Consider the following 27,846-nt stretch of genomic DNA (forward strand, 5'->3'; position numbering starts at 1 on the left):
GCATCCAAACAGTGGAGTGTTGTTGTTATTGTTGGTGTTATTGTTGTCATTGTTGTTATTGTTGGTGTTATTGTTGGTGTTATTGTTGGTGTTATTGTTGTTGTTATTGTTGTTATTGTTGGTGTTATTGTTGTTGTTATTGTTGTTGTTGTTATTGTTGTAGACCGTCGTTGATCATCATCATCATCATGACTACAACGATGATGATCACCATCATGATCACCATCATGATCATCATCATGATCATCATCATCACGACTACAACGATGATGATCATGATCATGATCATCATCATGATGATCATCATCATCACGACTACAACGATGATGATCACCATCATGATCATGATCATCCATGATCATGATCATCATCACGACAAGGACGATGATTTATCGCACTCGCAAGGCACGGGGGGAGCGCGCGCCCAGCGCCTCTCGCTCGCTCGTGCGTGAACACCGCACAGTGACTCATCCACCACTGCTGCGACACCCACCCACTACCACCCACTACCACCCACCACCAACAACACAGCCATTATCACCCACCCACTACCACCCACCAACACAGCCACTACCACCCACCCACTACCATCCACCCACTACCACCCACTACCACCAACTACCACCCACCAACACAGCCACTATCACCCACCCACTACCACCCACTACCACCCACTACCACTACCACCCACTACCACTACCACCTACTCCCACCCACTACCACCCACTACCCACTACCACCCACCAACACAGCCACTATCACCCACCCACTACCACCTACCAACACAGCCACTACCACCCACCCACTACCATCCACCCACTACCACCCACCCACTAACACCCACTACCACCCATTCACTACCACTCACCACCACTACCACCCACTACCACCCACTACCACGCACCACCACCACTACCCACCCACTACCACCCACCCACTACCACCCACCAACACAGCCACTACCACCCACTACCACTACCACCCACTACCACTACCACCCACCACCACCACCCACCAACACACCCACTACCACCCACTACCACCCACTACCACCCACCACCCACCCACTACCGCCCACTACCACTCACCACCACTACCATCCACTACCACCCACTACCACCCACCACCACCACTACCCACCCACTACCACCCACTACCACCCACCCACTACCACCTACCAACACAGCCACTACCACCCACCACCACCACCCACCAGCACACCCACTACCACCCACCAACACAGCCACTACCACCCACCCACTACCACCCACCACCACCACCCACCAACACAGCCACTATCACCCACCCACTACCACCCACCACCACCACCCACCAACACAGCCACTATCACCCACCCACTACCACCCACCACCACCCACCACCACCCACCAACACAGCCACTATCACCCACCCACTACCACCCACTACCACTCACCTCCACCCACCAACCCCACCAATATCACCCACCCACCAACCACCACCCACCCACTACCACCCACCCACCACTACCACCCACCCACCACCACCGCCCACCCACTACCACCACCACCCCTCCACCACCCACCAACGCCACCAACGCCACCACCAACCACCAATACCCCCCACCCACCCACCACCCACCACTACCACCCACCCACCCACCACCACGACACTCGCACACTCGCTCTCCCCTCTCTCTCTGTAACTCTCCCTTAACTCTCCTCCCCCCTCTCTCCCCCCTCTCTCCCCCCTCCTCTCCCTCCTCTCTCCCTCCCTTCCTCTATTTTTTTTTACCATCAGAGGAAGCGAGAGGATGCTTCGTGTAGTCGCCACTTTGTTTCGTTCATCATTTCGATGTTTTTTTAACGCTTTGCTTGATGTAACCCCCCCCCCCCCCCTTTTAAATGAAAGATTTCACAAAATATGTCTCGCTCTGCTGTCCTTACCCCTCCCCTCTCTCTCACTCTCTACCCCCCTCTCTCTCTCTCTACCCCCTCTCTCTCTCTACCCCCCTCTCTCTCTCTACCCCCCTCTCTCTCTCTACCCCCCTCTCTCTCTCTACCCCCCTCTCTCTCTCTACCCCCCTCTCTCTACCCCCTCTCTCTCTCTCTACCCCCTCTCTCTCTACCCCCTCTCTCTCTCTACCCCCCTCTCTCTCTCTACCCCCCTCTCTCTCTCTACCCCCCTCTCTCTCTCTACCCCCCTCTCTCTCTCTACCCCCCTCTCTCTACCCCCTCTCTCTCTCTCTACCCCCTCTCTCTCTACCCCCTCTCTCTCTCTACCCTCTCTCTCTCTACCCCCCTCTCTCTCTCTACCCCCCTCTCTCTCTCTACCCCCCTCTCTCTACCCCTCTCTCTCTCTACCCCCCTCTCTCTACCCCCTCTCTCTCTCTCTACCCCTCTCTCTCTCTACCCCCCTCTCTCTACCCCCCTCTCTCTCTCTACCCTCTCTCTCTCTACCCCCCTCTCTCTCTCTACCCCCCTCTCTCTCTCTACCCCCCTCTCTCTACCCCTCTCTCTCTCTACCCCCCTCTCTCTACCCCCTCTCTCTCTCTCTACCCCTCTCTCTCTCTACCCCCCTCTCTCTACCCCCCTCTCTCTCTCTACCCCCTCTCTCTACCCCCCTCTCTCTCTCTACCCCCCTCTCTCTCTCTACCCCCTCTCTCTCTCTACCCCCCTCTCTCTCTCTACCCCCCTCTCTCTCTCTACCCCCCTCTCTCTCTCTACCCCCCTCTCTCTCTACCCCCCTCTCTCTCTACCCCCCTCTCTCTACCCCCCTCTCTCTCTCTACCCCCCTCTCTCTACCCCCTCTCTCTCTCTACCCCCCTCTCTCTACCCCTCTCTCTCTCTACCCCCCTCTCTCTACCCCCCTCTCTCTCTCTACCCCCTCTCTCTACCCCCCTCTCTCTCTCTACCCCCCTCTCTCTCTCTACCCCCTCTCTCTCTCTACCCCCCTCTCTCCCTCCTCCATGTCTGTGTTCCCCCTGTTTTCTACGTGATTTCTTTTTTTCTCACTTTAAACTACGACAAGTGCTGCATCTGCACGCAGCCCTCCTCGCAGTCCTACGGCCTCCAACGGGCAGCTCACAATCTGCACGCACAGAGAGATCTCTCTACCGTCGCCTGCCACCGAGCACGCGGCCCTGCAACAGCGCCCACCGCTCCTCGAAGGCCGTCACGGCGTGGGTCAGCCGCGCCGCACGGCGGAACTCCGGCCCACCACACCCCCTGGCTCCGACCGGAGCGTGGAAGATGCCCCAGGGCTACCGGCCCGGACGTCGCCCCTCCAGGGCCACCTTCCTCGCCCTGTGTGCACGGCGAGCTCGGCTTAGCCGAAGAGCAACGTTGACCAGCCCCCTGAAGATGTTGTGGTCCGTCGCCCTTCGGGTATCCAAAGATGAGGACTGTCGGGGAGAGAAGCGGAGGCTGAACCTTAGGAGGATGTTTCTCAGGCGCTTGAACACAGCGAGTCCAGGCTCTCGCGCTCCACGTATCGGCGCGCCACCGTCTCCGCTTTACCGCGGGACCGGCAACTCCGGGGACGTGTCGGCGAAGCGCGCCGGGGAGGCGTCGGTGGTGACGGTGCCGTGGGCGATGCTCCAGCTGAAGGTCGCCGACGCGGTCGTATGCCGGGCTGGAGTGGAGTTGCCTCCAGCGAGGCCTCTCCAGGCGTGGTCCTTGTGGCTCCTCAGGGTGTCCTGTTGGTGGAACCGGACCACGTAGGAGTAGAGCACCTTCCTCTTGACATTTGCGAAGGCCACCTCCGGCAGGTCTTCTAGCCGGCACAGGTTGTGATCCGCCTTCGTTTGTTGGCATTGGCGATGCAGCGGCACGACTGAGAGCTCCGGTGGAGTGGGACCGAGAGGGGCCTCGTCATCCCCAACGCCAATGGGGATGGCGTTCTCCCCATCGCTGCCGCTAAGAAGGCCCCCTTGGCTTCGGCCAGGGTCCGGGCAGCCACCCGGAGCGACTGCAGCCCCCCTGTCTTTGCAGGCCACGTCTGCCGGTCCGAGCCACCGGCCTCCGTGTTTCAGGCTCCACCAGATCTCCTGTCCCGGTGAGCCGCGCGTTGGCGAGGCGCCTCTCCGTGCCTGGGGTGGCGGTGGTGGTGGATGGCGGCTTTGTCTGCGGGGTTCCTGAGGATCGGTTCGAAGCCCAGATCCTCGGCCGATCGCGGTTAGTTCAGCCTCCTGACGGCGAGGGAGCTCCACGTCTGCAGGACGCTCCCTGTAGAAAGGTGGCAGCTGTCCCAAGTGGGAGGCCCTGCAGGTCCGTGTAGAATAGTCGCTTGGAGCACTGCAAACCCCCCTCTCAGCTGTTTCAGGAGGAAGGAGGCCGTGACGCTCCAGGCTGGTGGCAGGGGTGGCGTGGTGCAGGAACTTTTGCGCGGCCTGCAGTCGGAAGGTGGCCAGTTTAACACGTAGGCTTTCGCGACCAATATTATTCATAATCAACGTTTTTGGCCGGCTGACTCCGCACGCACACCGGCCCGTGACCGCCCCCTCGTCCAGTGGCAGGGCCAGGACCCCAGCCCCGACTCCGGTGTCCTCCACCCGACCGGAAGAAGTCGAGGACTCGCTTCTGAAGTGCGTTGACGAGGCTCATGGGGGGGGTGCAGGGAGAAGAGCCGGTGCCACAGCATGGACGTCACCGGCTGGTTCACCACCGACGTCTTTGTCCTGAAGGTGAGGAACTTGCACAGGCGACTCCAGGTGGCCAGCCGCTCCTTCGCCTTCTCCTCCAGCTCGAGCCAGTTCCTCTGCGGTGGTTCCTCCTCTGGTCTCAGGAACACTCCCAGGTGGTGCAGCAGCGATGTTGTGCTCCAATTGATGGCTTTTGCCTTCTCGGGACACTCGGTCATGTCCCTCCTCTCTCCCTCCCTCTCTCCCCCTCCCTCCTTTCCCTCCCCTCTCCCTCCCTCTCTCCCTCTCTCTCCTCCCCCTCCTCTCTCCCCCTCCTCTCCCTCCCTCTCTCCCCTCTCCTCCCCCTCCTCTCCCTCTCCCCCTCCTCTCCCTCTCTCCCCCCCTCCTCTCTCCCCCTCCTCTCCCCCTCCTCTCCCTCCCCTCTCCCCCCTTCTCTCCCTCTCCCTCCTTTCCCTCCTCTCCCCCTCCCCCTCCTCTCCCTCTCTCCCCCCTCCTCTCCCCCTCCTCTCCCTCTCTCTCCTTTCCCTCCTCTCTCCCCCCCTCTCTCCCCCCTCCTATCCCCCTCCTATCCCCCTCCTCTCCCCCTCCTCTCCCTCTCCCTCCCTCTCTCCCCCCTCCTATCCCCCTCCTATCCCCCTCCTCTCCCCCTCCTCTCCCTCTCTCCCCCCTCCTCTCCCCCCTCCCCCTCCTCTCCCCCTCCTCTCCCTCTCTCCCCCCTCCTCTCCCCCTCCCTCTCCTCTCGGCGCCCCCCTTGCAAACATTTCATTTCATTCATTCGCTTCGAGCCGCTGCCTCTCCCCTCTCTCTCTCCTCTCGCTCTGTCTCTCTTCGCTCTGCGTGCGCCTCTCTTCTCTCTTCCTCTCTCTCCTCCCAGCCTTGGTCTGCTGTTCACGTCCACCCTCGACCACTGCCACCACCCCCACACGTACACACACCACACACACACACACCACACACACACACCACACCCTCACCACACACACACACTACACACACACCACACACACACACCACACACACACACCACACCCTCACCACACACACACACCACACACACACACCACACACACCACACGTACACACACCACACACACACACACCACACACCACACACACACCACACACATACACACACCACACACACACCCTCACCACACACCACACACACACACCACACACACACACCACACACACCACACGTACACACACCACACACACACACCACACACACTACACACACACACACCACACACACACACACCACACACATACACACACACCACACACAAACACCACACACACACACACTACACACACACACACCACACACACACCACACACACACATACACACACCACACACACACCACACACACACCACACACACCACACACACACCACACACACCCTCACCACACCCTCACCCCCCCACACCCCCCACACCCAGCCACCTCCCCCACCCTTAGCGCGATGGCCCCACCCCATCGCTGCCCCCTCCCCCTGCTGCTGCTGCTGCTGCTCGCCACTGCGCACGCGTCACGTGCGCCCCACCGAGGCCACGTGACCAAGGCCGAGGCCTCTCCTGCGCGAAGCCACGCGGTGGACGGCGACGGGTATGGCGACCACCGCCACAGCCACCACCGCCACCACCACCACCACCAGCAACAACAACAACAACAAGAGCAACAACAACAAGAGCAACAACAACAACAACAAGAGCAACAGCAACAACAACAACAAGAGCAGCAGCAGCAGCAACTCGGCCAAGGTGAGGCAGGCGCCGCCACGCAGGACGGTGGCCAGGACGGCTTCGTGCGGTCGCTCGCTCGACGGCTGCTGAAGGCGGCGGCGGCGACGACGACGATGGGGGGTGGCGGAGGAGGTGGAGGCGGCGGACGAGGTGGAGGCGGCGGACGAGGTGGAGGCGGCGGACGAGGTGGAGGCGGTGGCGGCGATGGCGGTGGTGGCGGGAAGCCGGCCTGGCTGGGCTCCCGAGCGGCGGCGGCGGCGGCTGAGGAGGAGGAGGAGGCAGGAGACGGTGCGGAGGCCTTCGCGGCCCTCGAGGCCCTGATGGACGAAGCCGCCCGGCACCGCCGTGGTGGTGACGACGACGAAGTGGAGGAGGTAGAAGAGGGAGAAGCAGAAGGAGTGCGGAGGCTTGGTGGGGTTCGACGGGCCGCCACCATCGCCGCCACCATCGCCGCCGCAGGCCGCAACGACGGTAGCGGCGTGTCGGAGGGAAGCCCCGAGGGGCCTCCGCCTCCTCCGCCGCCGGCACCGCCGGCACCACCGGCACCACCGGCACCACCGGCGGCAGCGGCACCACCGGCGGCAGCGGCGACGGTCGAGAAGCCGCCCTCTTACCGCAACGAGTCGTCGCGAGATTTCACGGAGGAGCTGCTGCGAGCGCTCGCCACAGCGGACAGGCAGAGGGGCCGCGCCTCGTTCGGCGGACGCGGCGACCGCGGCGGCGGTGACCACGGCAACCGCGGCGACCGCAGCGACGACGGCGACGACGGCGGAGCCACGGCCGTAGGCGTGGCACGCTCTCCGCAGCCGGTGCCGAGGAGCGGAGACTCGAGACTCAACGTCCGCACCGGCAAGCGCGGCGACAGCGGCGACGACGACGACGACGATGAGGTGGAGGAGGAGGAGGAGTCGGAGGGCGGCGCCAGCGTCGATAAGAGAGGCGGCCTCAACCCCATGGCCTACCTCTACGGCCACACGCCGAGGGCCTCCGGCGGCCGTGACGACGACGACGAGGAGGAAGACGACGAGGAAGACGACGCCGTGAGCCCCAGGTCCCGGGCCCAGGTCGCCAAGGGCGTCTCCTCGGCCGGCGGCCGCTACCGCTCCCCGCTGGCCGACGTGAGCGGCCATGACGGTGCGGACGACGACGGCTACGACGACGGCTACGGCCTCGACGACGACGACGACGACGACGACGTCCCGCCGCCGGACGAGCTCGACGAGGAGGCCGCGGCAAGGAGCGCCCTCGGCCGCCACCGCGACGGCGGCCACCGCTACCACGGAGGGCCCCGGCCCGCTCGCGGCGGCCAGGGGGCCGACGGTCGCGCCGCCGCCGCCGCCGCCGCCGCCGCCGCCCTCCAGCGGCTGCTGCCGCTGCTCGAGTTCTCCGATGGCCTCCTCGGGGGCCCGAGGGCCTTCGAAGACTCCGACGAAGACTCCGACGAGGACGACTCCGGCGGCGGCGGAAATCTGCGTCCGGCCGCGCGGTTCCGCGGGAGCGGGGGTCACCACGACCCGCCGTTCGAGTCCCCTCCTTTGCCGCCGGCCGACGTTCCGATCCCTCGGCCGGCGGCGGCCCGGCACGCGGGCGGCCCGGCTCCGGCGTACCGGCGAGGCCGGCCCGGCGGGCCGTGGGAGCCGGCGGTCGAGGCCTGGCTGCGGTCCCCGCGGCGGCGCCGGCCGCGGCCGCCGCTGCCCGCCGGGTTGGAGGGCCGCAGGGGAGGCGGCCGGGCGGCCAACGAGCGTGGGCTGGAGGGGCTGCTGAGGGCCTCCCTGCAGCTGCGTCTACAGGTGGGTGGGGTAGGTGGGGTGGGTGGGATGGTGAGATGGGAGGGATGGGTGGGATGGTGGGATTGGTGGGATGGTGGGATGGTGAGATGGGTGGGGATGGTGAGATGGGTGGGATGGTGAGATGGGTGGGGATGGTGAGATGGTGAGATGGTGAGATGGGAGGGATGGGTGGGATGGTGAGATGGTGGGATGGTGAGATGGGTGGGATGGTGGGATGGTGAGATGAGTGGGATGGTGAGATGGGTGGGATGGTGAGATGGGTGGGATGGTGAGATGGGTGGGATGGTGAGATGGTGAGATGGGTGGGATGGGTGGGATGGGTGGGATGGGTGGGATGGTGAGATGGGTGGGATGGTGGGATGGGTGGGATGGGTGGGATGGGTGGGATGGTGAGATGAGTGGGATGGTGGGATGGTGGGATGGTGAGATGGGTGGGATGGGTGGGATGGGTGGGATGGTGAGATGGGTGGGATGGTGAGATGAGTGGGATGGGTGGGATGGTGAGATGAGTGGGATGGTGAGATGGGTGGGATGGTGAGATGGGTGGGATGGTGAGATGGGTGGGATGGTGAGATGGTGAGATGGGTGGGATGGGTGGGATGGGTGGGATGGGTGGGATGGTGAGATGGGTGGGATGGGTGGGATGGTGAGATGGGTGGGATATGGTGAGATGGTGAGATGGGTGGGATGGGTGGGATGGGTGGGATGGTGAGATGGTGAGATGGGTGGGATGGTGAGATGGGTGGGATGGGTGGAATGGTGAGATGAGTGGGATGGTGGGATGGTGGGATGGTGAGATGGGTGGGATGGGTGGGATGGGTGGGATGGTGAGATGGTGAGATGGGTGGGATGGGTGGGATGGTGATATGGGTGGGATGGTGGGATGGTGGGATGGTGAGATGGGAGAGATGGGTGGGATGGTGAGATGGGTGGGATGGTGAGATGGCTGGGATGGGTGGGATGGTGAGATGGGTGGGATGGGTGGGATGGGTGGGATGGTGAGATGAGTGGGATGGTGGGCATGGTGAGTTGGTGAGATGGGAGGGATTGGTGGGATGGTGAGATGGGTGGGATAGGTGGGATGGTGAGATGGGTGGGATGGTGAGATGGGTGGGATGGGTGGGATGGTGAGATGGGTGAGATGGTGAGATGGGTGGGATGGTGAGATGGGTGGGATGGGTGGGATGGTGGGATGGTGAGATGGTGAGATGGTGAGATGGGTGGGATTGGTGGGATGGGTGGGATGGTGGGATGGTGAGATGGGTGGGATGGGTGGGATGGTGAGATGAGTGGGATGGGTGGGATGGTGAGATGGTGAGATGGGTGGGATGGTGAGATGGGTGGGATGGGTGAGATGCTGAGATGAGTGGGATGGGTGGGATGATGAGATGAGTGGGATGGGTGGGATGGTGAGATGGTGAGATGGGAGGGATGGGTGGGATGGGTGGGATGGTGAGATGGGTGGGATGGTGAGATGGGTGGGATGGGTGGGATGGTGAGATGGGTGGGATGGTGAGATGGGTGGGATGGGTGGGATGGGTGGGATGGGTGGGATGGTGAGATGGGTGGGATGGTGAGATGGTGAGATGGGAGGGATGGGTGGGATGGTGAGATGGGTGGGATGGGTGGGATGGTGAGATGGGTGGGATGGTGAGATGGGTGGGATGGGTGGGATGGTGAGATGGGTGGGATGGTGAGATGGGTGGGATGGGTGGGATGGGTGGGATGGTGAGATGGGTGGGATGGGTGGGATGGTGAGATGGTGAGATGAGTGGGATGGTGAGATGGGTGGGATGGTGAGATGGGTGGGATGGTGAGATGGGTGGGATGGGTGGGATGGTGAGATGGGTGGGATGGTGAGATGGGTGGGATGGTGAGATGGGTGGGATGGGTGGGATGGGTGGGATGGGAGGGATGGGTGGGATGGGTGGAATGGGTGGGATGGGAGGGATGGGTGGGATGGGTGGGATGGGTGGGATGGTGAGATGGGTGGGATGGGTGGGATGGGAGGGATGGGTGGGATGGGTGGGATGGGTGGGATGGTGAGATGTTGAGATGGGAGGAATGGGTGGGATGATGGAATGGGAGGGATGGTGAGATGGGTGGGATGGTGAGATAGGTTGGATGGGTGGGATAGGTGGGATGGGTGGGATGGTGAGATGGTGAGATGGGAGTGATGGGTGGGATGGGTGGGATGGGAGGGATGGGTGGGATGGTGGGATGGTGAGATGGGTGGGATGGGTGGGATGGTGAGATGGGTGGGATGGTGGGATGGGTGAGATGGTGAGATGGGTGGGATGGTGGGATGGGTGGGATGGTGAGATGAGTGGGATGGTGGGATGGTGGGATGGGTGGGATGGTGAGATGGGTGGGATGGGTGGGATGGTGAGATGGGTGAGATGGGTGGGATGGGTGGGATGGTGAGATGGGTGGGATGGGTGGGATGGTGAGATGAGTGGGATGGGTGGGATGGTGAGATGGTGAGATGGGTGGGATGGTGAGATGGGTGGGATGGGTGGGATGGTGAGATGGGTGAGATGGTGAGATGGGTGGGATGGTGAGATGGGTGGGATGGGTGGGATGGTGAGATGGGTGGGATGGTGAGATGGGTGGGATGGGTGGGATGGTGAGATGGGTGGGATGGTGATATGGGTGGGATGGGTGGGATGGGTGGGATGGGTGGAATGGGTGGGATGGGAGGGATGGGTGGGATGGGTGGGATGGGTGGGATGGTGAGATGGGTGGGATGGGTGGGATGGGAGGGATGGGTGGGATGGGTGGGATGGGTGGGATGGTGAGATGTTGAGATGGGAGGAATGGGTGGGATGATGGAATGGGAGGGATGGTGAGATGGGTGGGATGGTGAGATAGGTTGGATGGGTGGGATAGGTGGGATGGGTGGGATGGTGAGATGGTGAGATGGGAGTGATGGGTGGGATGGGTGGGATGGGAGGGATGGGTGGGATGGTGGGATGGTGAGATGGGTGGGATGGGTGGGATGGTGAGATGGGTGGGATGGTGGGATGGGTGAGATGGTGAGATGGGTGGGATGGTGGGATGGGTGGGATGGTGAGATGAGTGGGATGGTGGGATGGTGGGATGGGTGGGATGGTGAGATGGGTGGGATGGGTGGGATGGTGAGATGGGTGAGATGGGTGGGATGGGTGGGATGGTGAGATGGGTGGGATGGGTGGGATGGTGAGATGAGTGGGATGGGTGGGATGGTGAGATGGTGAGATGGGTGGGATGGTGAGATGGGTGGGATGGGTGGGATGGTGAGATGGGTGAGATGGTGAGATGGGTGGGATGGTGAGATGGGTGGGATGGGTGGGATGGTGAGATGGGTGGGATGGTGAGATGGGTGGGATGGGTGGGATGGTGAGATGGGTGGGATGGGTGGGATGGTGAGATGGTGAGATGGGTGGGATGATGAGATGAGTGGGATGGGTGAGATGGTGAGATTAGTGGGATGGGTGGGATGATGAGATGAGTGGGATGGGTGGGATGGTGAGATGGTGAGATGGGAGGGATGGGTGGGATGGGTGGGATGGTGAGATGGGTGGGATGGTGAGATGGTGAGATGGGTGGGATGGGTGGGATGGTGAGATGGGTGGGATGGTGAGATGGGTGGGATGGGTGGGATGGTGAGATGGGTGAGATGGTGAGATGGGTGGGATGGTGAGATGGGTGGGATGGCTGGGATGGTGAGATGGGTGAGATGGGTGGGATGGGTGGGATGGTGAGATGGGTGGGATGGGTGGGATGGTGAGATGGTGAGATGGGTGGGATGGTGAGATGGGTGGGATGGTGAGATGGGTGGGATGGGTGGGATGGGTGGGATGGGTGGGATGGTGAGATGGGTGGGATGGTGAGATGGTGAGATGGGAGGGATGGGTGGGATGGTGAGATGGGTGGGATGGGTGGGATGGTGAGATGGGTGGGATGGTGAGATGGGTGGGATGGGTGGGATGGTGAGATGGGTGGGATGGTGAGATGGGTGGGATGGGTGGGATGGGTGGGATGGTGAGATGGGTGGGATGGGTGGGATGGTGAGATGGTGAGATGAGTGGGATGGTGAGATGGGTGGGATGGTGAGATGGGTGGGATGGTGAGATGGGTGGGATGGGTGGGATGGTGAGATGGGTGGGATGGTGAGATGGGTGGGATGGTGAGATGGGTGGGATGGGTGGGATGGGTGGGATGGGAGGGATGGGTGGGATGGGTGGAATGGGTGGGATGGGAGGGATGGGTGGGATGGGTGGGATGGGTGGGATGGTGAGATGGGTGGGATGGGTGGGATGGGAGGGATGGGTGGGATGGGTGGGATGGGTGGGATGGTGAGATGTTGAGATGGGAGGAATGGGTGGGATGATGGAATGGGAGGGATGGTGAGATGGGTGGGATGGTGAGATAGGTTGAATGGGTGGGATAGGTGGGATGGGTGGGATGGTGAGATGGTGAGATGGGAGTGATGGGTGGGATGGGTGGGATGGGAGGGATGGGTGGGATGGTGGGATGGTGAGATGGGTGGGATGGGTGGGATGGTGAGATGGGTGGGATGGTGGGATGGGTGAGATGGTGAGATGGGTGGGATGGTGGGATGGGTGGGATGGTGAGATGAGTGGGATGGTGGGATGGTGGGATGGGTGGGATGGTGAGATGGGTGGGATGGGTGGGATGGTGAGATGGGTGAGATGGGTGGGATGGGTGGGATGGTGAGATGGGTGGGATGGGTGGGATGGTGAGATGAGTGGGATGGGTGGGATGGTGAGATGGTGAGATGGGTGGGATGGTGAGATGGGTGGGATGGGTGGGATGGTGAGATGGGTGAGATGGTGAGATGGGTGGGATGGTGAGATGGGTGGGATGGGTGGGATGGTGAGATGGGTGGGATGGTGAGATGGGTGGGATGGGTGGGATGGTGAGATGGGTGGGATGGTGATATGGGTGGGATGGGTGGGATGGGTGGGATGGGTGGAATGGGTGGGATGGGAGGGATGGGTGGGATGGGTGGGATGGGTGGGATGGTGAGATGGGTGGGATGGGTGGGATGGGAGGGATGGGTGGGATGGGTGGGATGGGTGGGATGGTGAGATGTTGAGATGGGAGGAATGGGTGGGATGATGGAATGGGAGGGATGGTGAGATGGGTGGGATGGTGAGATAGGTTGGATGGGTGGGATAGGTGGGATGGGTGGGATGGTGAGATGGTGAGATGGGAGTGATGGGTGGGATGGGTGGGATGGGAGGGATGGGTGGGATGGTGGGATGGTGAGATGGGTGGGATGGGTGGGATGGTGAGATGGGTGGGATGGTGGGATGGGTGAGATGGTGAGATGGGTGGGATGGTGGGATGGGTGGGATGGTGAGATGAGTGGGATGGTGGGATGGTGGGATGGGTGGGATGGTGAGATGGGTGGGATGGGTGGGATGGTGAGATGGGTGAGATGGGTGGGATGGGTGGGATGGTGAGATGGGTGGGATGGGTGGGATGGTGAGATGAGTGGGATGGGTGGGATGGTGAGATGGTGAGATGGGTGGGATGGTGAGATGGGTGGGATGGGTGGGATGGTGAGATGGGTGAGATGGTGAGATGGGTGGGATGGTGAGATGGGTGGGATGGGTGGGATGGTGAGATGGGTGGGATGGTGAGATGGGTGGGATGGGTGGGATGGTGAGATGGGTGGGATGGGTGGGATGGTGAGATGGTGAGATGGGTGGGATGATGAGATGAGTGGGATGGGTGAGATGGTGAGATTAGTGGGATGGGTGGGATGATGAGATGAGTGGGATGGGTGGGATGGTGAGATGGTGAGATGGGAGGGATGGGTGGGATGGGTGGGATGGTGAGATGGGTGGGATGGTGAGATGGTGAGATGGGTGGGATGGGTGGGATGGTGAGATGGGTGGGATGGTGAGATGGGTGGGATGGGTGGGATGGTGAGATGGGTGAGATGGTGAGATGGGTGGGATGGTGAGATGGGTGGGATGGCTGGGATGGTGAGATGGGTGAGATGGGTGGGATGGGTGGGATGGTGAGATGGTGAGATGGGTGGGATGATGAGATGAGTGGGATGGGTGAGATGGTGAGATTAGTGGGATGGGTGGGATGGTGAGATGGTGAGATGGGAGGGATGGGTGGGATGGTGAGATGGGTGGGATGGGTGGGATGGTGAGATGGTGAGATGGGTGGGATGATGAGATTAGTGGGATGGGTGGGATGATGAGATGAGTGGGATGGGTGGGATGGTGAGATGGTGAGATGGGAGGGATGGGTGGGATGGTGAGATGGGTGGGATGGGTGGGATGGTGAGATGGGTGGGATGGTGAGATGGGTGGGATGGGTGGGATGGTGAGATGGGTGGGATGGTGGGATGGGTGGGATGGGTGGGATGGGTGGGATGGGTGGGATGGTGAGATGGTGAGATGGGAGGGATGGGTGGGATGGTGAGATGGGTGGGATGGGTGGGATGGTGAGATGGGTGGGATGGTGAGATGGGTGGGATGGGTGGGATGGTGAGATGGGTGGGATGGTGAGATGGGTGGGATGGGTGGGATGGTGAGATGGGTGGGATGGGTGGGATGGTGAGATGGTGAGATGAGTGGGATAGTGAGATGGGTGGGATGGTGAGATGGGTGGGATGGTGAGATGGGTGGGATGGGTGGGATGGTGAGATGGGTGGGATGGTGAGATGGGTGGGATGGTGAGATGGGTGGGATGGGTGGGATGGGTGGGATGGGAGGGATGGGTGGGATGGGTGGAATGGGTGGGATGGGAGGGATGGGTGGGATGGGTGGGATGGGTGGGATGGTGAGATGGGTGGGATGGGTGGGATGGGTGGGATGGGAGGGATGGGTGGGATGGGTGGAATGGGTGGGATTGGAGGGATGGGTGGGATGGGTGGGATGGGTGGGATGGTGAGATGGGTGGGATGGGTGGGATGGGTGGGATGGTGAGATGGTGAGATCGGCGGGATGGTGAGATGGGTGGGATGGGTGGGATGGTGAGATGTTGAGATGGGAGGAATGGGTGGGATGATGGAATGGGAGGGATGGTGAGATGGGTGGGATGGTGAGATGGGTGGGATGGGTGGGATGGTGAGATGGGTGGGATGGTGGGATGGGTGGGATGGGTGGGATGGGTGGGATGGGTGGGATGGTGAGATGGTGAGATGGGAGGGATGGGTGGGATGGTGAGATGGGTGGGATGGGTGGGATGGTGAGATGGGTGGGATGGTGAGATGGGTGGGATGGGTGGGATGGTGAGATGGGTGGGATGGTGAGATGGGTGGGATGGGTGGGATGGTGAGATGGGTGGGATGGGTGGGATGGTGAGATGGTGAGATGAGTGGGATAGTGAGATGGGTGGGATGGTGAGATGGGTGGGATGGTGAGATGGGTGGGATGGGTGGGATGGTGAGATGGGTGGGATGGTGAGATGGGTGGGATGGTGAGATGGGTGGGATGGGTGGGATGGGTGGGATGGGAGGGATGGGTGGGATGGGTGGAATGGGTGGGATGGGAGGGATGGGTGGGATGGGTGGGATGGGTGGGATGGTGAGATGGGTGGGATGGGTGGGATGGGAGGGATGGGTGGGATGGGTGGAATGGGTGGGATGGGAGGGATGGGTGGGATGGGTGGGATGGGTGGGATGGTGAGATGGGTGGGATGGGTGGGATAGGTGGGATGGTGAGATGGTGAGATCGGCGGGATGGTGAGATGGGTGGGATGGGTGGGATGGTGAGATGTTGAGATGGGAGGAATGGGTGGGATGATGGAATGGGAGGGATGGTGAGATGGGTGGGATGGTGAGATAGGTGGGATGGGTGGGATGGTGAGATGGGAGTGATGGGTGGGATGGGTGGGATGGGTGGGATGGGAGGGATGGGTGGGATGGTGGGATGGTGAGATGGGTGGGATGGGTGGGATGGTGAGATGGTGAGATGGGTGGGATGGGTGGGATGGGTGGGATGGTGAGATGGGTGGGATGGGTGAGATGGTGAGATGGGTGGGATGGGTGAGATGGTGAGATGGGTGGGATGGGTGGGATGGTGGGATGGGTGAGATGGTGAGATGGGTGGGATGGGTGGGATGGTGAGATGGGTGGGATGGGTGAGATGAGTGGGATGGGTGGGATGGGTGAGATGGGTGGGATGAGTGCGATGGGTGAGATGGGTGGGATGGGTGGGATGAGTGGGATGGGTGGGATGGGTGAGATGGGTGGGATGGGTGGGATGGTGAGATGGGTGGGATGGGTGGGATGGGTGGGATGGGTGAGATGGGTGGGATGAGTGGGATGGGTGAGATGGGTGAGATGTCTTGCAAGTCTTGCTGTGTTTGTCTCACCTGATGACGACCGCTTGTGTTGCGATCGAAACGTCGTGATCTATTATTATTATTATACCTACGTGACTTTACCGAAAGAACCAATGAGTGTGGATGCCTGCAGTCATGAAAGCTTCAAATCAAGCCTGACTCCATTTGGTGTTTGAACATCTTAAAACGACGCCCGTTTTATTGCCAGAGAACGGCATAAAACATATTAGACTTTTGATTTAAAGCTTTCGTGACTGCAGTGATTCATATTCTTGGTTCTTTCGGTAAAGTCACCACCACGTAGAAGGGAAACAATAAAATAATAAAAATATAAAGCAATAAAATTATCACGACGTTTCGACTGCAACGCAAGCAATCATCATCAGGTGTGAAAACCAAAGCATTCGTGAACACAAAGCAGACCTAAAACACGGTAGGACCAACACCTCGGCCGTGGCATATCACTGTTATAATTCAGTAGGTTCACATGACATTGACTTCTCCAAGACGGAGGTTCTTTGCAAGCCATCTGGCTACCATGAGAGATTCGCTCATGAGGCTATCCACATATACAAACACAGAGAGACAATTTCAAGCGAGAAGATGGATTCTGGCTTAGCAATCATTGGACGGATTTGATAAACCATTTAGGGTCTTAATTGATTGTTCACGCTAACGGTGGCTTTCAGACCGCACCCATTATTTTCGTCTCCCCCCTCCTCTTTTCCGAACATAGATGGACTCGTCCATCTGAACAAACTGCCAAATCGCTCTCCGTTGTGCTAAAGTTAAAATAAAAAACGCCACTTTTTTAAAATTGTTCTTGCTGTGGCTTTCACACCTGATGATGATTGCTTCTCGTGTTTCAGTCGAAACGTCGTGAGAATTTCATTGTTTTATATTTTTATTATTTTATTGTTTCCCCTTCTACGTGGTGACTTCACCGAAAGAACCAAGAGTATTTACTATAATTTGTTTATATATAGCCCATGATAACAGAATGCCCGTTTAGAACAGGGGCTTGGGGAACCGTCCGTCCCGCGGGCCGTCTGAGGCCCGCGGAATCATTTGGGTCTCTGGCCCTGCCAAGGCAACCGCGGGCGGGGGCCTCGAAATTCGATAAATCTAGGAGAGCAAAAGCCTTGAAAAGCGGTCGCGAGTAGCAGCGACAACATCGTCGGTACCGGCTAACATCATCACCACGCCTCGCCCAAAGAGAAGCGGTTCCATTCTAGATTTAATTCTAGATTTAAAGCGGTTCCAGCCCATCGCATTAGGGGGGGGGGCGGGTGGGGGGGAGCGAGTTAATGAAACGTTTTACCAAATATAAACGGAGCTAATTTTTAAGTTGATCATTTTGTATGGCCCGCGAATGACGTTTTATAAATATTAAAAATGGCCCTTGGCAGAAATAAAGGTTTTCCCAGCCACGGTTTAGACGATTACCATCGTGATCATAATGATCATGACAACGTCCCTATTGGGGCATTATACTGTGTGTGTGTGGGGAGCGGTGGTGCAGCGGTTAGCGCCAGACCCGAGTTTGATTCCCCGCTCACGGCCACGAAGAGCCCGTGACAGCGAATCGTCTCATCCGGTCCTGGGCCCTCCTCCCCTAGGTCGACTCGGCCTCAAACGAGTAACCCCATGCGCTGTGGTGTGTAGCAGTGAACATCGCTCGCCGGGGGAGACAAAGGCGGCCGGGGGTGGTTGCTGGCCACCCACCCCCCTCGTGTGCCATAGCGCCGGTAGCCTTCATAGGCGCTGCTCGCTAACAGCACTTGCCCCTACAGCCTGTTAGAGGCTACACGGGGGATCTTTGTCTGTGTATAGGTGCTGCTGCTACTCGCTAACAGCACTTGCCCCTACAGCCTGTTAGAGGCTACACGGGGGATCTTTGTCTGTGTATAGGTGCTGCTGCTACTCGCTAACAGCACTTGCCCCTACAGCCTGTTAGAGGCTACACGGGGGACCTTTGTCTGTGTATAGGCGCTGCTGCTACTCGCTAACAGCACTTGCCCCTACAGCCTGTTAGAGGCTACACGGGGATCTTTGTCTGTGTATAGGTGCTGCTGCTCGCTAACAGCACTTGCCCCTACAGCCTGTTAGAGGCTACACGGGGGATCTTTGTCTGTGTATAGGCGGTGCTGCTACTCGCTAACAGCACTTGCCCCTACAGCCTGTTAGAGGCTACACGGGGGATCTTTGTCTGTGTATAGGTGCTGCTGCTACTCGCTAACAGCACTTGCCCCTACAGCCTGTTAGAGGCTACACGGGGGACCTTTGTCTGTGTATAGGCGCTGCTGCTACTCGCTAACAGCACTTGCCCCTACAGCCTGTTAGAGGCTACACGTGGATCTTTGTCTGTGTATAGGCGGTGCTGCTACTCGCTAACAGCACTTGCCCCTACAGCCTGTTAGAGGCTACACGGGGGATCTTTGTATGTGTATAGGTGCTGCTGCTACTCGCTAACAGCACTTGCCCCTACAGCCTGTTAGAGGCTACACGGGAGATCTTTGTCTGTGTATAGGTGCTGCTGCTACTCGCTAACAGCACTTGCCCCTACAGCCTGTTAGAGGCTACACGGGGGATCTTTGTCTGTGTATAGGCGCTGCTGCTACTCGCTAACAGCACTTGCCGCTACAGCCTGTTAGAGGCTACACGGGGGATCTTTGTCTGTGTATAGGCGCTGCTGCTACTACTCGCTAACAGCACTTGCCCCTACAGCCTGTTAGACGCTACACGGGGGATCTTTGTCTGTGTATAGGTGCTGCTGCTACTCGCTAACAGCACTTGCCCCTACAGCCTGTTAGAGGCTACACGGGGGATTTTGTCTGTGTATAGGCGCTGCTACTCGCTAACAGCACTTGCCCCTACAACCTGTTAGAGGCTACACGGGGGATCTTTGTCTGTGTATAGGTGCTGCTGCTGCTCGCTAACAGCACTTGCCCCTACAACCTGTTAGAGGCTACACGGGGGATCTTTGTCTGTGTATAGGTGCTGTTGCTGCTCGCTAACAGCACTTGCCCCTACAACCTGTTAGAGGCTACACGGGGGATCTTTGTCTGTGTATAGGTGCTGCTGCTACTCGCTAACAGCACTTGCCCCTACAGCCTGTTAGAGGCTACACGGGGGATCTTTGTCTGTGTATAGGCGGTGCTGCTACTCGCTAACAGCACTTGCCCCTACAGCCTGTTAGAGGCTACACGGGGGATCTTTGTCTGTGTATAGGTGCTGCTGCTACTCGCTAACAGCACTTGCCCCTACAGCCTGTTAGAGGCTACACGGGGGACCTTTGTCTGTGTATAGGCGCTGCTGCTACTCGCTAACAGCACTTGCCCCTACAGCCTGTTAGAGGCTACACGGGGGATCTTTGTCTGTGTATAGGCGCTGCTGCTACTCGCTAACAGCACTTGCCGCTACAGCCTGTTAGAGGCTACACGGGGGATCTTTGTCTGTGTATAGGCGCTGCTGCTACTACTCGCTAACAGCACTTGCCCCTACAGCCTGTTAGACGCTACACGGGGGATCTTTGTCTGTGTATAGGTGCTGCTGCTACTCGCTAACAGCACTTGCCCCTACAGCCTGTTAGAGGCTACACGGGGGATCTTTGTCTGTGTATAGGCGCTGCTACTCGCTAACAGCACTTGCCCCTACAACCTGTTAGAGGCTACACGGGGGATCTTTGTCTGTGTATAGGTGCTGCTGCTGCTCGCTAACAGCACTTGCCCCTACAGCCTGTTAGAGGCTACACGGGGGATCTTTGTCTGTGTATAGGTGCTGCTGCTACTCGCTAACAGCACTTGCCCCTACAGCATGTTAGAGGCTACACGGGGGACCTTTGTCTGTGTATAGGCGCTGCTGCTACTCGCTAACAGCACTTGCCCCTACAGCCTGTTAGAGGCTACACGGGGATCTTTGTCTGTGTATAGGTGCTGCTGCTCGCTAACAGCACTTGCCCCTACAGCCTGTTAGAGGCTACACGGGGGATCTTTGTCTGTGTATAGGCGGTGCTGCTACTCGCTAACAGCACTTGCCCCTACAGCCTGTTAGAGGCTACACGGGGGATCTTTGTCTGTGTATAGGTGCTGCTGCTACTCGCTAACAGCACTTGCCCCTACAGCCTGTTAGAGGCTACACGGGGGACCTTTGTCTGTGTATAGGCGCTGCTGCTACTCGCTAACAGCACTTGCCCCTACAGCCTGTTAGAGGCTACACGTGGATCTTTGTCTGTGTATAGGCGGTGCTGCTACTCGCTAACAGCACTTGCCCCTACAGCCTGTTAGAGGCTACACGGGGGATCTTTGTATGTGTATAGGTGCTGCTGCTACTCGCTAACAGCACTTGCCCCTACAGCCTGTTAGAGGCTACACGGGAGATCTTTGTCTGTGTATAGGTGCTGCTGATACTCGCTAACAGCACTTGCCCCTACAGCCTGTTAGAGGCTACACGGGGGATCTTTGTCTGTGTATAGGCGCTGCTGCTACTCGCTAACAGCACTTGCCGCTACAGCCTGTTAGAGGCTACACGGGGGATCTTTGTCTGTGTATAGGCGCTGCTGCTACTACTCGCTAACAGCACTTGCCCCTACAGCCTGTTAGACGCTACACGGGGGATCTTTGTCTGTGTATAGGTGCTGCTGCTACTCGCTAACAGCACTTGCCCCTACAGCCTGTTAGAGGCTACACGGGGGATTTTGTCTGTGTATAGGCGCTGCTACTCGCTAACAGCACTTGCCCCTACAACCTGTTAGAGGCTACACGGGGGATCTTTGTCTGTGTATAGGTGCTGCTGCTGCTCGCTAACAGCACTTGCCCCTACAACCTGTTAGAGGCTACACGGGGGATCTTTGTCTGTGTATAGGTGCTGTTGCTGCTCGCTAACAGCACTTGCCCCTACAACCTGTTAGAGGCTACACGGGGGATCTTTGTCTGTGTATAGGTGCTGCTGCTACTCGCTAACAGCACTTGCCCCTACAGCCTGTTAGAGGCTACACGGGGGATCTTTGTCTGTGTATAGGCGGTGCTGCTACTCGCTAACAGCACTTGCCCCTACAGCCTGTTAGAGGCTACACGGGGGATCTTTGTCTGTGTATAGGTGCTGCTGCTACTCGCTAACAGCACTTGCCCCTACAGCCTGTTAGAGGCTACACGGGGGACCTTTGTCTGTGTATAGGCGCTGCTGCTACTCGCTAACAGCACTTGCCCCTACAGCCTGTTAGAGGCTACACGGGGGATCTTTGTCTGTGTATAGGCGCTGCTGCTACTCGCTAACAGCACTTGCCGCTACAGCCTGTTAGAGGCTACACGGGGGATCTTTGTCTGTGTATAGGCGCTGCTGCTACTACTCGCTAACAGCACTTGCCCCTACAGCCTGTTAGACGCTACACGGGGGATCTTTGTCTGTGTATAGGTGCTGCTGCTACTCGCTAACAGCACTTGCCCCTACAGCCTGTTAGAGGCTACACGGGGGATCTTTGTCTGTGTATAGGCGCTGCTACTCGCTAACAGCACTTGCCCCTACAACCTGTTAGAGGCTACACGGGGGATCTTTGTCTGTGTATAGGTGCTGCTGCTGCTCGCTAACAGCACTTGCCCCTACAACCTGTTAGAGGCTACACGGGGGATCTTTGTCTGTGTATAGGTGCTGCTGCTGCTCGCTAACAGCACTTGCCCCTACAACCTGTTAGAGGCTACACGGGGGATCTTTGTCTGTGTATAGGTGCTGCTGCTGCTCGCTAACAGCACTTGCCCCTACAACCTGTTAGAGGCTACACGGGGGATCTTTGTCTGTGTATAGGTGCTGCTGCTACTCGCTAACAGCACTTGCCCCTACAGCCTGTTAGAGGCTACACGGGGGATCTTTGTCTGTGCATAGGTGCTTCTGCTACTCGCTAACAGCACTTGCCCCTACAGCCTGTTAGATGCTACACGGGGGATCTTTGTCTGTGTATAGGTGCTGCTGCTACTCGCTAACAGCACTTGCCCCTACAGCCTGTTAGAGGCTACACGGGGGATCTTTGTCTGTGTATAGGTGCTGCTGCTCGCTAACAGCACTTGCCCCTACAGCCTGTTAGAGGCTACATGGGGGATCTTTGTCTGTGTATAGGCGGTGCTGCTACTCGCTAACAGCACTTGCCCCTACAGCCTGTTAGAGGCTACACGGGGGATCTTTGTCTGTGTATAGGCGCTGCTGCTACTCGCTAACAGCACTTGCCCCTACAGCCTGTTAGAGGCTACACGGGGGACCTTTGTCTGTGTATAGGCGCTGCTGCTACTCGCTAACAGCACTTGCCCCTACAGCCTGTTAGAGGCTACACGGGGGATCTTTGTCTGTGTATAGGTGCTGCTGCTCGCTAACAGCACTTGCCCCTACAGCCTGTTAGAGGCTACACGGGGGATCTTTGTCTGTGTATAGGCGGTGCTGCTACTCGCTAACAGCACTTGCCCCTACAGCCTGTTAGAGGCTACACGGGGGATCTTTGTCTGTGTATAGGCGCTGCTGCTACTCGCTAACAGCACTTGCCCCTACAGCCTGTTAGAGGCTACACGGGGGACCTTTGTCTGTGTATAGGCGCTGCTGCTACTCGCTAACAGCACTTGCCCCTACAGCCTGTTAGAGGCTACACGGGGGATCTTTGTCTGTGTATAGGCGCTGCTGCTACTCGCTAACAGCACTTGCCCCTACAGCCTGTTAGAGGCTACACGGGGGACCTTTGTCTGTGTATAGGCGCTGCTGCTACTCGCTAACAGCACTTGCCCCTACAGCCTGTTAGAGGCTACACGGGGATCTTTGTCTGTGTATAGGTGCTGCTACTCGCTAACAGCACTTGCCCCTACAGCCTGTTAGAGGCTACACGGGGGATCTTTGTCTGTGTATAGGCGGTGCTGCTACTCGCTAACAGCACTTGCCCCTACAGCCTGTTAGAGGCTACACGGGGGATCTTTGTCTGTGTATAGGTGCTGCTGCTACTCGCTAACAGCACTTGCCCCTACAGCCTGTTAGAGGCTACACGGGGGATCTTTGTCTGTGTATAGGCGCTGCTGCTACTCGCTAACAGCACTTGCCCCTACAGCCTGTTAGAGGCTACACGGGGGATCTTTGTCTGTGTATAGGCGCTGCTGCTACTCGCTAACAGCACTTGCCCCTACAGCCTGTTAGAGGCTACACGGGGGACCTTTGTATGTGTATAGGTGCTGCTGCTACTCGCTAACAGCACTTGCCCCTACAGCCTGTTAGAGACTAACACGGGGGATCTTTGTCTGTGTATAGGTGCTGCTGCTACTCGCTAACAGCACTTGCCCCTACAGCCTGTTAGAGACTAACACGGGGTACATTCGCGTCTTTTATTTTTCTGTTCGTTGCTTGCAGGATTAAGGGAGCCTGGCGGTGTTGGAACGTTCGTCCCGTGCCTCGCAGCCTCCTCCTCCTCCTCGTCGTCTTCGTCGTCGTCTTGCGGATGTTCACCCCCTCCACTTGTAACGTCTCGGTTGGTTTGGGGTTTTGGGGGGTTGGCCGTCGTGGTGGTGGTTGTGGTGGTGGTGTGCTGGTAGGGCTCGGTAGCCACGACTCCAGTAGCGACGACTCCGGTAGCGGCGACTCCGTTCTGTAGCGACGACTCCGGTAGCGACCACGACTCCAGGGCCAGAAGGACTTTCCCAAAGGGTACCCCAAAAAAGAATGGACAGCGATGAGCACTTTAAGAAAGGGTACCCCAAGAAAATGGAGATTCGTTAGACAGGCCACAAGCCCTTTCCCAAAGGGTATCCCCCACCCCATAGAGGTGAATCGGACAGCGACCAACAGTTTAACAAAGGGTACCCAAAAGAAAAGATTTAATTGGACAGCCAGAAGCACTTTAACAAAGGGTACCCCAAAAAATATTGGACAGCCACGAGCACTTTAAACAAGGTCACCCCCCCCCCCCCCCAAAAGATGGGACAGCCACGAGCAGTTTAACAAAGGATACCCCAAAAATTGTATTCATTAGACACGTCCACACAAACACTTTCACAACGTGTACCGCAAAATTTGCATTAGACACTGCGACACAAACACTTTCTCAACGTGTACCCCAAAATATGCATTAGATACGGCCACACAAACACTTTTTCAACGTATGCCGCAATGATTCATTTAAACTCCACCCGCACTTTCACAACGTGTACCCAAAAAACAAGGTTACTCTGGAGTGATTTGGTCATCGTTTTATTTCAGAGTGGACTTGCATACACACACACACATATACATACTAACATACGTACACATACGCACAAACACACATAAACACATACATAAAAAACATACGCAAAAACAAACACACACATACAAACACACACGTACAAAAACACGAAGATGTTCCATTAGGGTGGTCCACGTTTCGCAAGCGTAGACAAGGGAAGGAATGACCGTGGCCGAGAAGACCCAAAGCTTTGTGCGGAGCGACAGACCAGGTAGCTTCCACACAGCGTTACGCAACCGAAGAAAAGATATTGCCGCTCGACTGATTCGGAGTGAGACCTCTGCTGTTAAACTGGAGCCGGTCATAAGCACACTGCCCAGGTATGGGAAACTCTCCACTCTCTCCACAACTGCCCCATCACCGATTGGGAGTTGTGGGGGTGGAGTGTCCGATGGTACAAAATACCCAGGCAGGTGCTTAGTTTTGGTGGGGCTGATGGTAAGGCCCCATCTCTTAGTGGCACGCTCCAGTCTCAGCAGCAGCGTCTCCAACTCCTCCTCTGAATGAGCAGCAATTACCAGATCATCGGCATACATAATAACGTGGTTGAGCAATAGGGAGCCATCCCTTGACCGCACCCGAGCATCAATCAGCCTCCCATTGTATCTGTATCAGATGAAAATTCCTTCGGTACAGCTACTGAAATAATGTGGGAGCCAGAGGACACCCCTGTCGCACCCCAAGGTGAACAGGGAATGGCTCAGACTGCCGGCCACGTAGCTTTACCCGGGCCCGCTCACCATCATGAAGGTCCTTAATGATCGTGAGCAGAGGGTCAGGGACTCCGAAAACACGAAGAACTGCCCATAGCCCAGGCCTATTGATGGTATCGAAGCAGACGGACAGAAAATATTGCATCTGTGCAGGACCGCCCTTTCCTGAAACCGCACTGGGGCTCCGCAAGCCTCTCCTCAGCGTGCCTGGCAAGGCGATGTTGAAAAATTATCCTTGCCAGGACCTTTCCCGGCACACTGGGAGTCCACCAGGATACCTGGTGGTCCCCTCTCGTTAATAGAGCGGGACCACTAGGGCCATCCTTCCAATCCTGCGGAACCCGTCCTGTGGTCCAGGCAGTTTTGGTGATGTCACGTAGGGCAGTCTGCACACAGATGCCACCCTCCCTCAGCATGTTGCTTGGGAGATCGTCTCTGCCCGGTGATTTTCCTGGTCCCTCACACCTCCTGCACAGATGGCACCTCAGGCAGCCACTCAGAAGGGTTGGCAACTTCTGCCAATATTTGAGGCACCACAGCCCTGGCAGGGCCATCCCCACCTTGCCCCACGATATTGTCCGTGCTGAGGGAATTCCCCTCACCCAGGGACCTCACAGAAATGCTCGGCAAAACCTGCAGACCAGTCCCTGGGGGGGGGGGGGGGGGGGGGGGCGATGTCGAAGGTCGGATTGAGCGTTCTTTCCCTGAAGAATGGTGATAACTGAGGCGCTGAAAGTAACTTGTTTGGTGGAATTAAACAGTGATTCGCGATTGCGGGTTACCGAGGCGGATTTCCATCTCAACAGTAACCCACGGCCACCACTCATCCTCGCAGTGCTTCAAGGCTCTCCGAATATCTGAGCGAAGGCCGAGGTAAGCCTCCTCATTCTCCCCAAGCCTCGCGTTTTCTCATAACTAGCCGGAAAACCTCCTCCTTCAGCCAGGGGCTCTGGGGAGGTCGGCACCGCATTCCCAAATGCAGCTATTGCAGCTACATGAGCCACAGGTCTGAACCTCACCCATTTGCCCCTCAGCATCAGATGGAGAGGAGTGGGAGACGATGCCAACCCCAGCCGCAAGTGACGGTGAGATTCTCGCTTGCAACTTTCATCAGCTAGCTGAGACCAGGCCACTGTGGGTTTGAATGGGGTGCCTGGGTGTACGCTCACCACCGGAGTGGAAGAATGGCAGGCGCATCTTACAGATGACAAGTCGATGGTCAGTGGGCAAATCAGCTCCACGGTAGGCCCTGGTGTCAAGGACATGGGCTCGCATCCGCTGTTCCGTCACTATGTAGTCCAGCAGCTGTTTCTTGATTGGACCCGGCATGCATCCATGATGTTGTGTGGATGCGCCGATGCCGGAACAGTGCGTTGGTAATTACAAGCCCATGGGCTGCACAAAAATCTAGCAGCCTCATTCCGTTGTTATTGAGCTGATCTGGCCCATGCCTTCCAATCACTCCAGACCAGGTGCCAGCATCATGACCAACTCGGGCATTGAAGTCACCCAACAAGATGACTCTATCCCGAGGGGCCACTTTAGCCAGCACCTGTGACAGGAGGTCATAGAAGGTCAGCGAGTAGCAGCACCTACGAAGGCCGGCACGGCACACGAGGGGGTGGGTGGCCGGCACCACGCCCGGCCGCCTTTGTCTCCCCAGTGGCGATGTTTACTACACACCGCACCAGGTACTTATTTGAGGCTGAGTCGATCTAGGCGAGGCCCAGGATCGGTTCATATAAATCGTCACCGGTGTTGGCCGTGAACGGGAGTCGAACCCGGGTTGCCAGGTTTCGATGCGAGGCGTAGCGCTAACCACTACACTACCGCACACACATACTGACACACATACTGACACACACACTGACACACATACTGACACACACACACTGACACACACTGACACACACTGACACACACACTGACACACACACACTGACACACACACTGACACACACACACTGACACACATACTGACACACACACACTGACACACACACTGACACACACACACTGACACACACACTGACACACACACATACACACACACATACACATACAAACACACACACAAACATACACACACATACATACACACACACAAACACTCCACCACCACGCTTCCCATAGAGGCGGACACAGTTCCAGAGTGCACCCCAAAAACGTGAAAGAAATCCGCCAGCTTGGCTCCCAAGGCACAGCGTTAACACAGGCGTGGTGATGTGTCAGGTGAAGTATGGTGGTGGTCGCTTTGTGTCGTGGCGGTAGTGTCGTGTTAGTGCAGCACGTGAGGCACATTAAATATTGAGCATCAAAGACATCGCCTTGCCGTGGTTTATTGCCGGTGTGACACATGGTGTTTGTGTGTGGGTGTGTGGGTGGGTGTGTGGGTGTGTGTGTGTGGGTGTGTGA

At 58.0% G+C, this 27,846-nt stretch overlaps 1 protein-coding gene across 2 annotated transcripts; it reads left to right on the plus strand.

Moving 5' to 3' along the window:
- The first annotated feature begins 5,357 nt into the window (after positions 1-5,357).
- LOC116957164 (uncharacterized) lies at positions 5,358-27,750 on the plus strand. 2 transcript variants are annotated; one of them, XM_076055212.1, is made up of 3 exons: positions 5,358-6,502; positions 6,557-8,160; positions 23,848-27,750. In XM_076055212.1, exons 1-3 carry the CDS (start codon positions 6,091-6,093, stop codon positions 23,851-23,853), a joined length of 2,022 nt encoding a protein of 673 aa, XP_075911327.1. In that variant the 5' UTR covers positions 5,358-6,090; the 3' UTR covers positions 23,854-27,750. The 2 variants fall into 2 exon arrangements, with proteins under 2 accessions (XP_075911327.1, XP_032835036.2); XM_032979145.2 differs by having other exon boundaries at positions 5,358-8,160.
- Positions 27,751-27,846: the final 96 nt, after the last annotated feature.

The sequence above is a fragment of the Petromyzon marinus genome, chromosome 70 (genome assembly GCF_048934315.1).
Source record: "Petromyzon marinus isolate PM22_M1 ecotype Great Lakes invasive population chromosome 70, UKy_Petmar_22M1.pri1.0, whole genome shotgun sequence".
Lineage (NCBI taxonomy): Eukaryota > Metazoa > Chordata > Hyperoartia > Petromyzontiformes > Petromyzontidae > Petromyzon > Petromyzon marinus.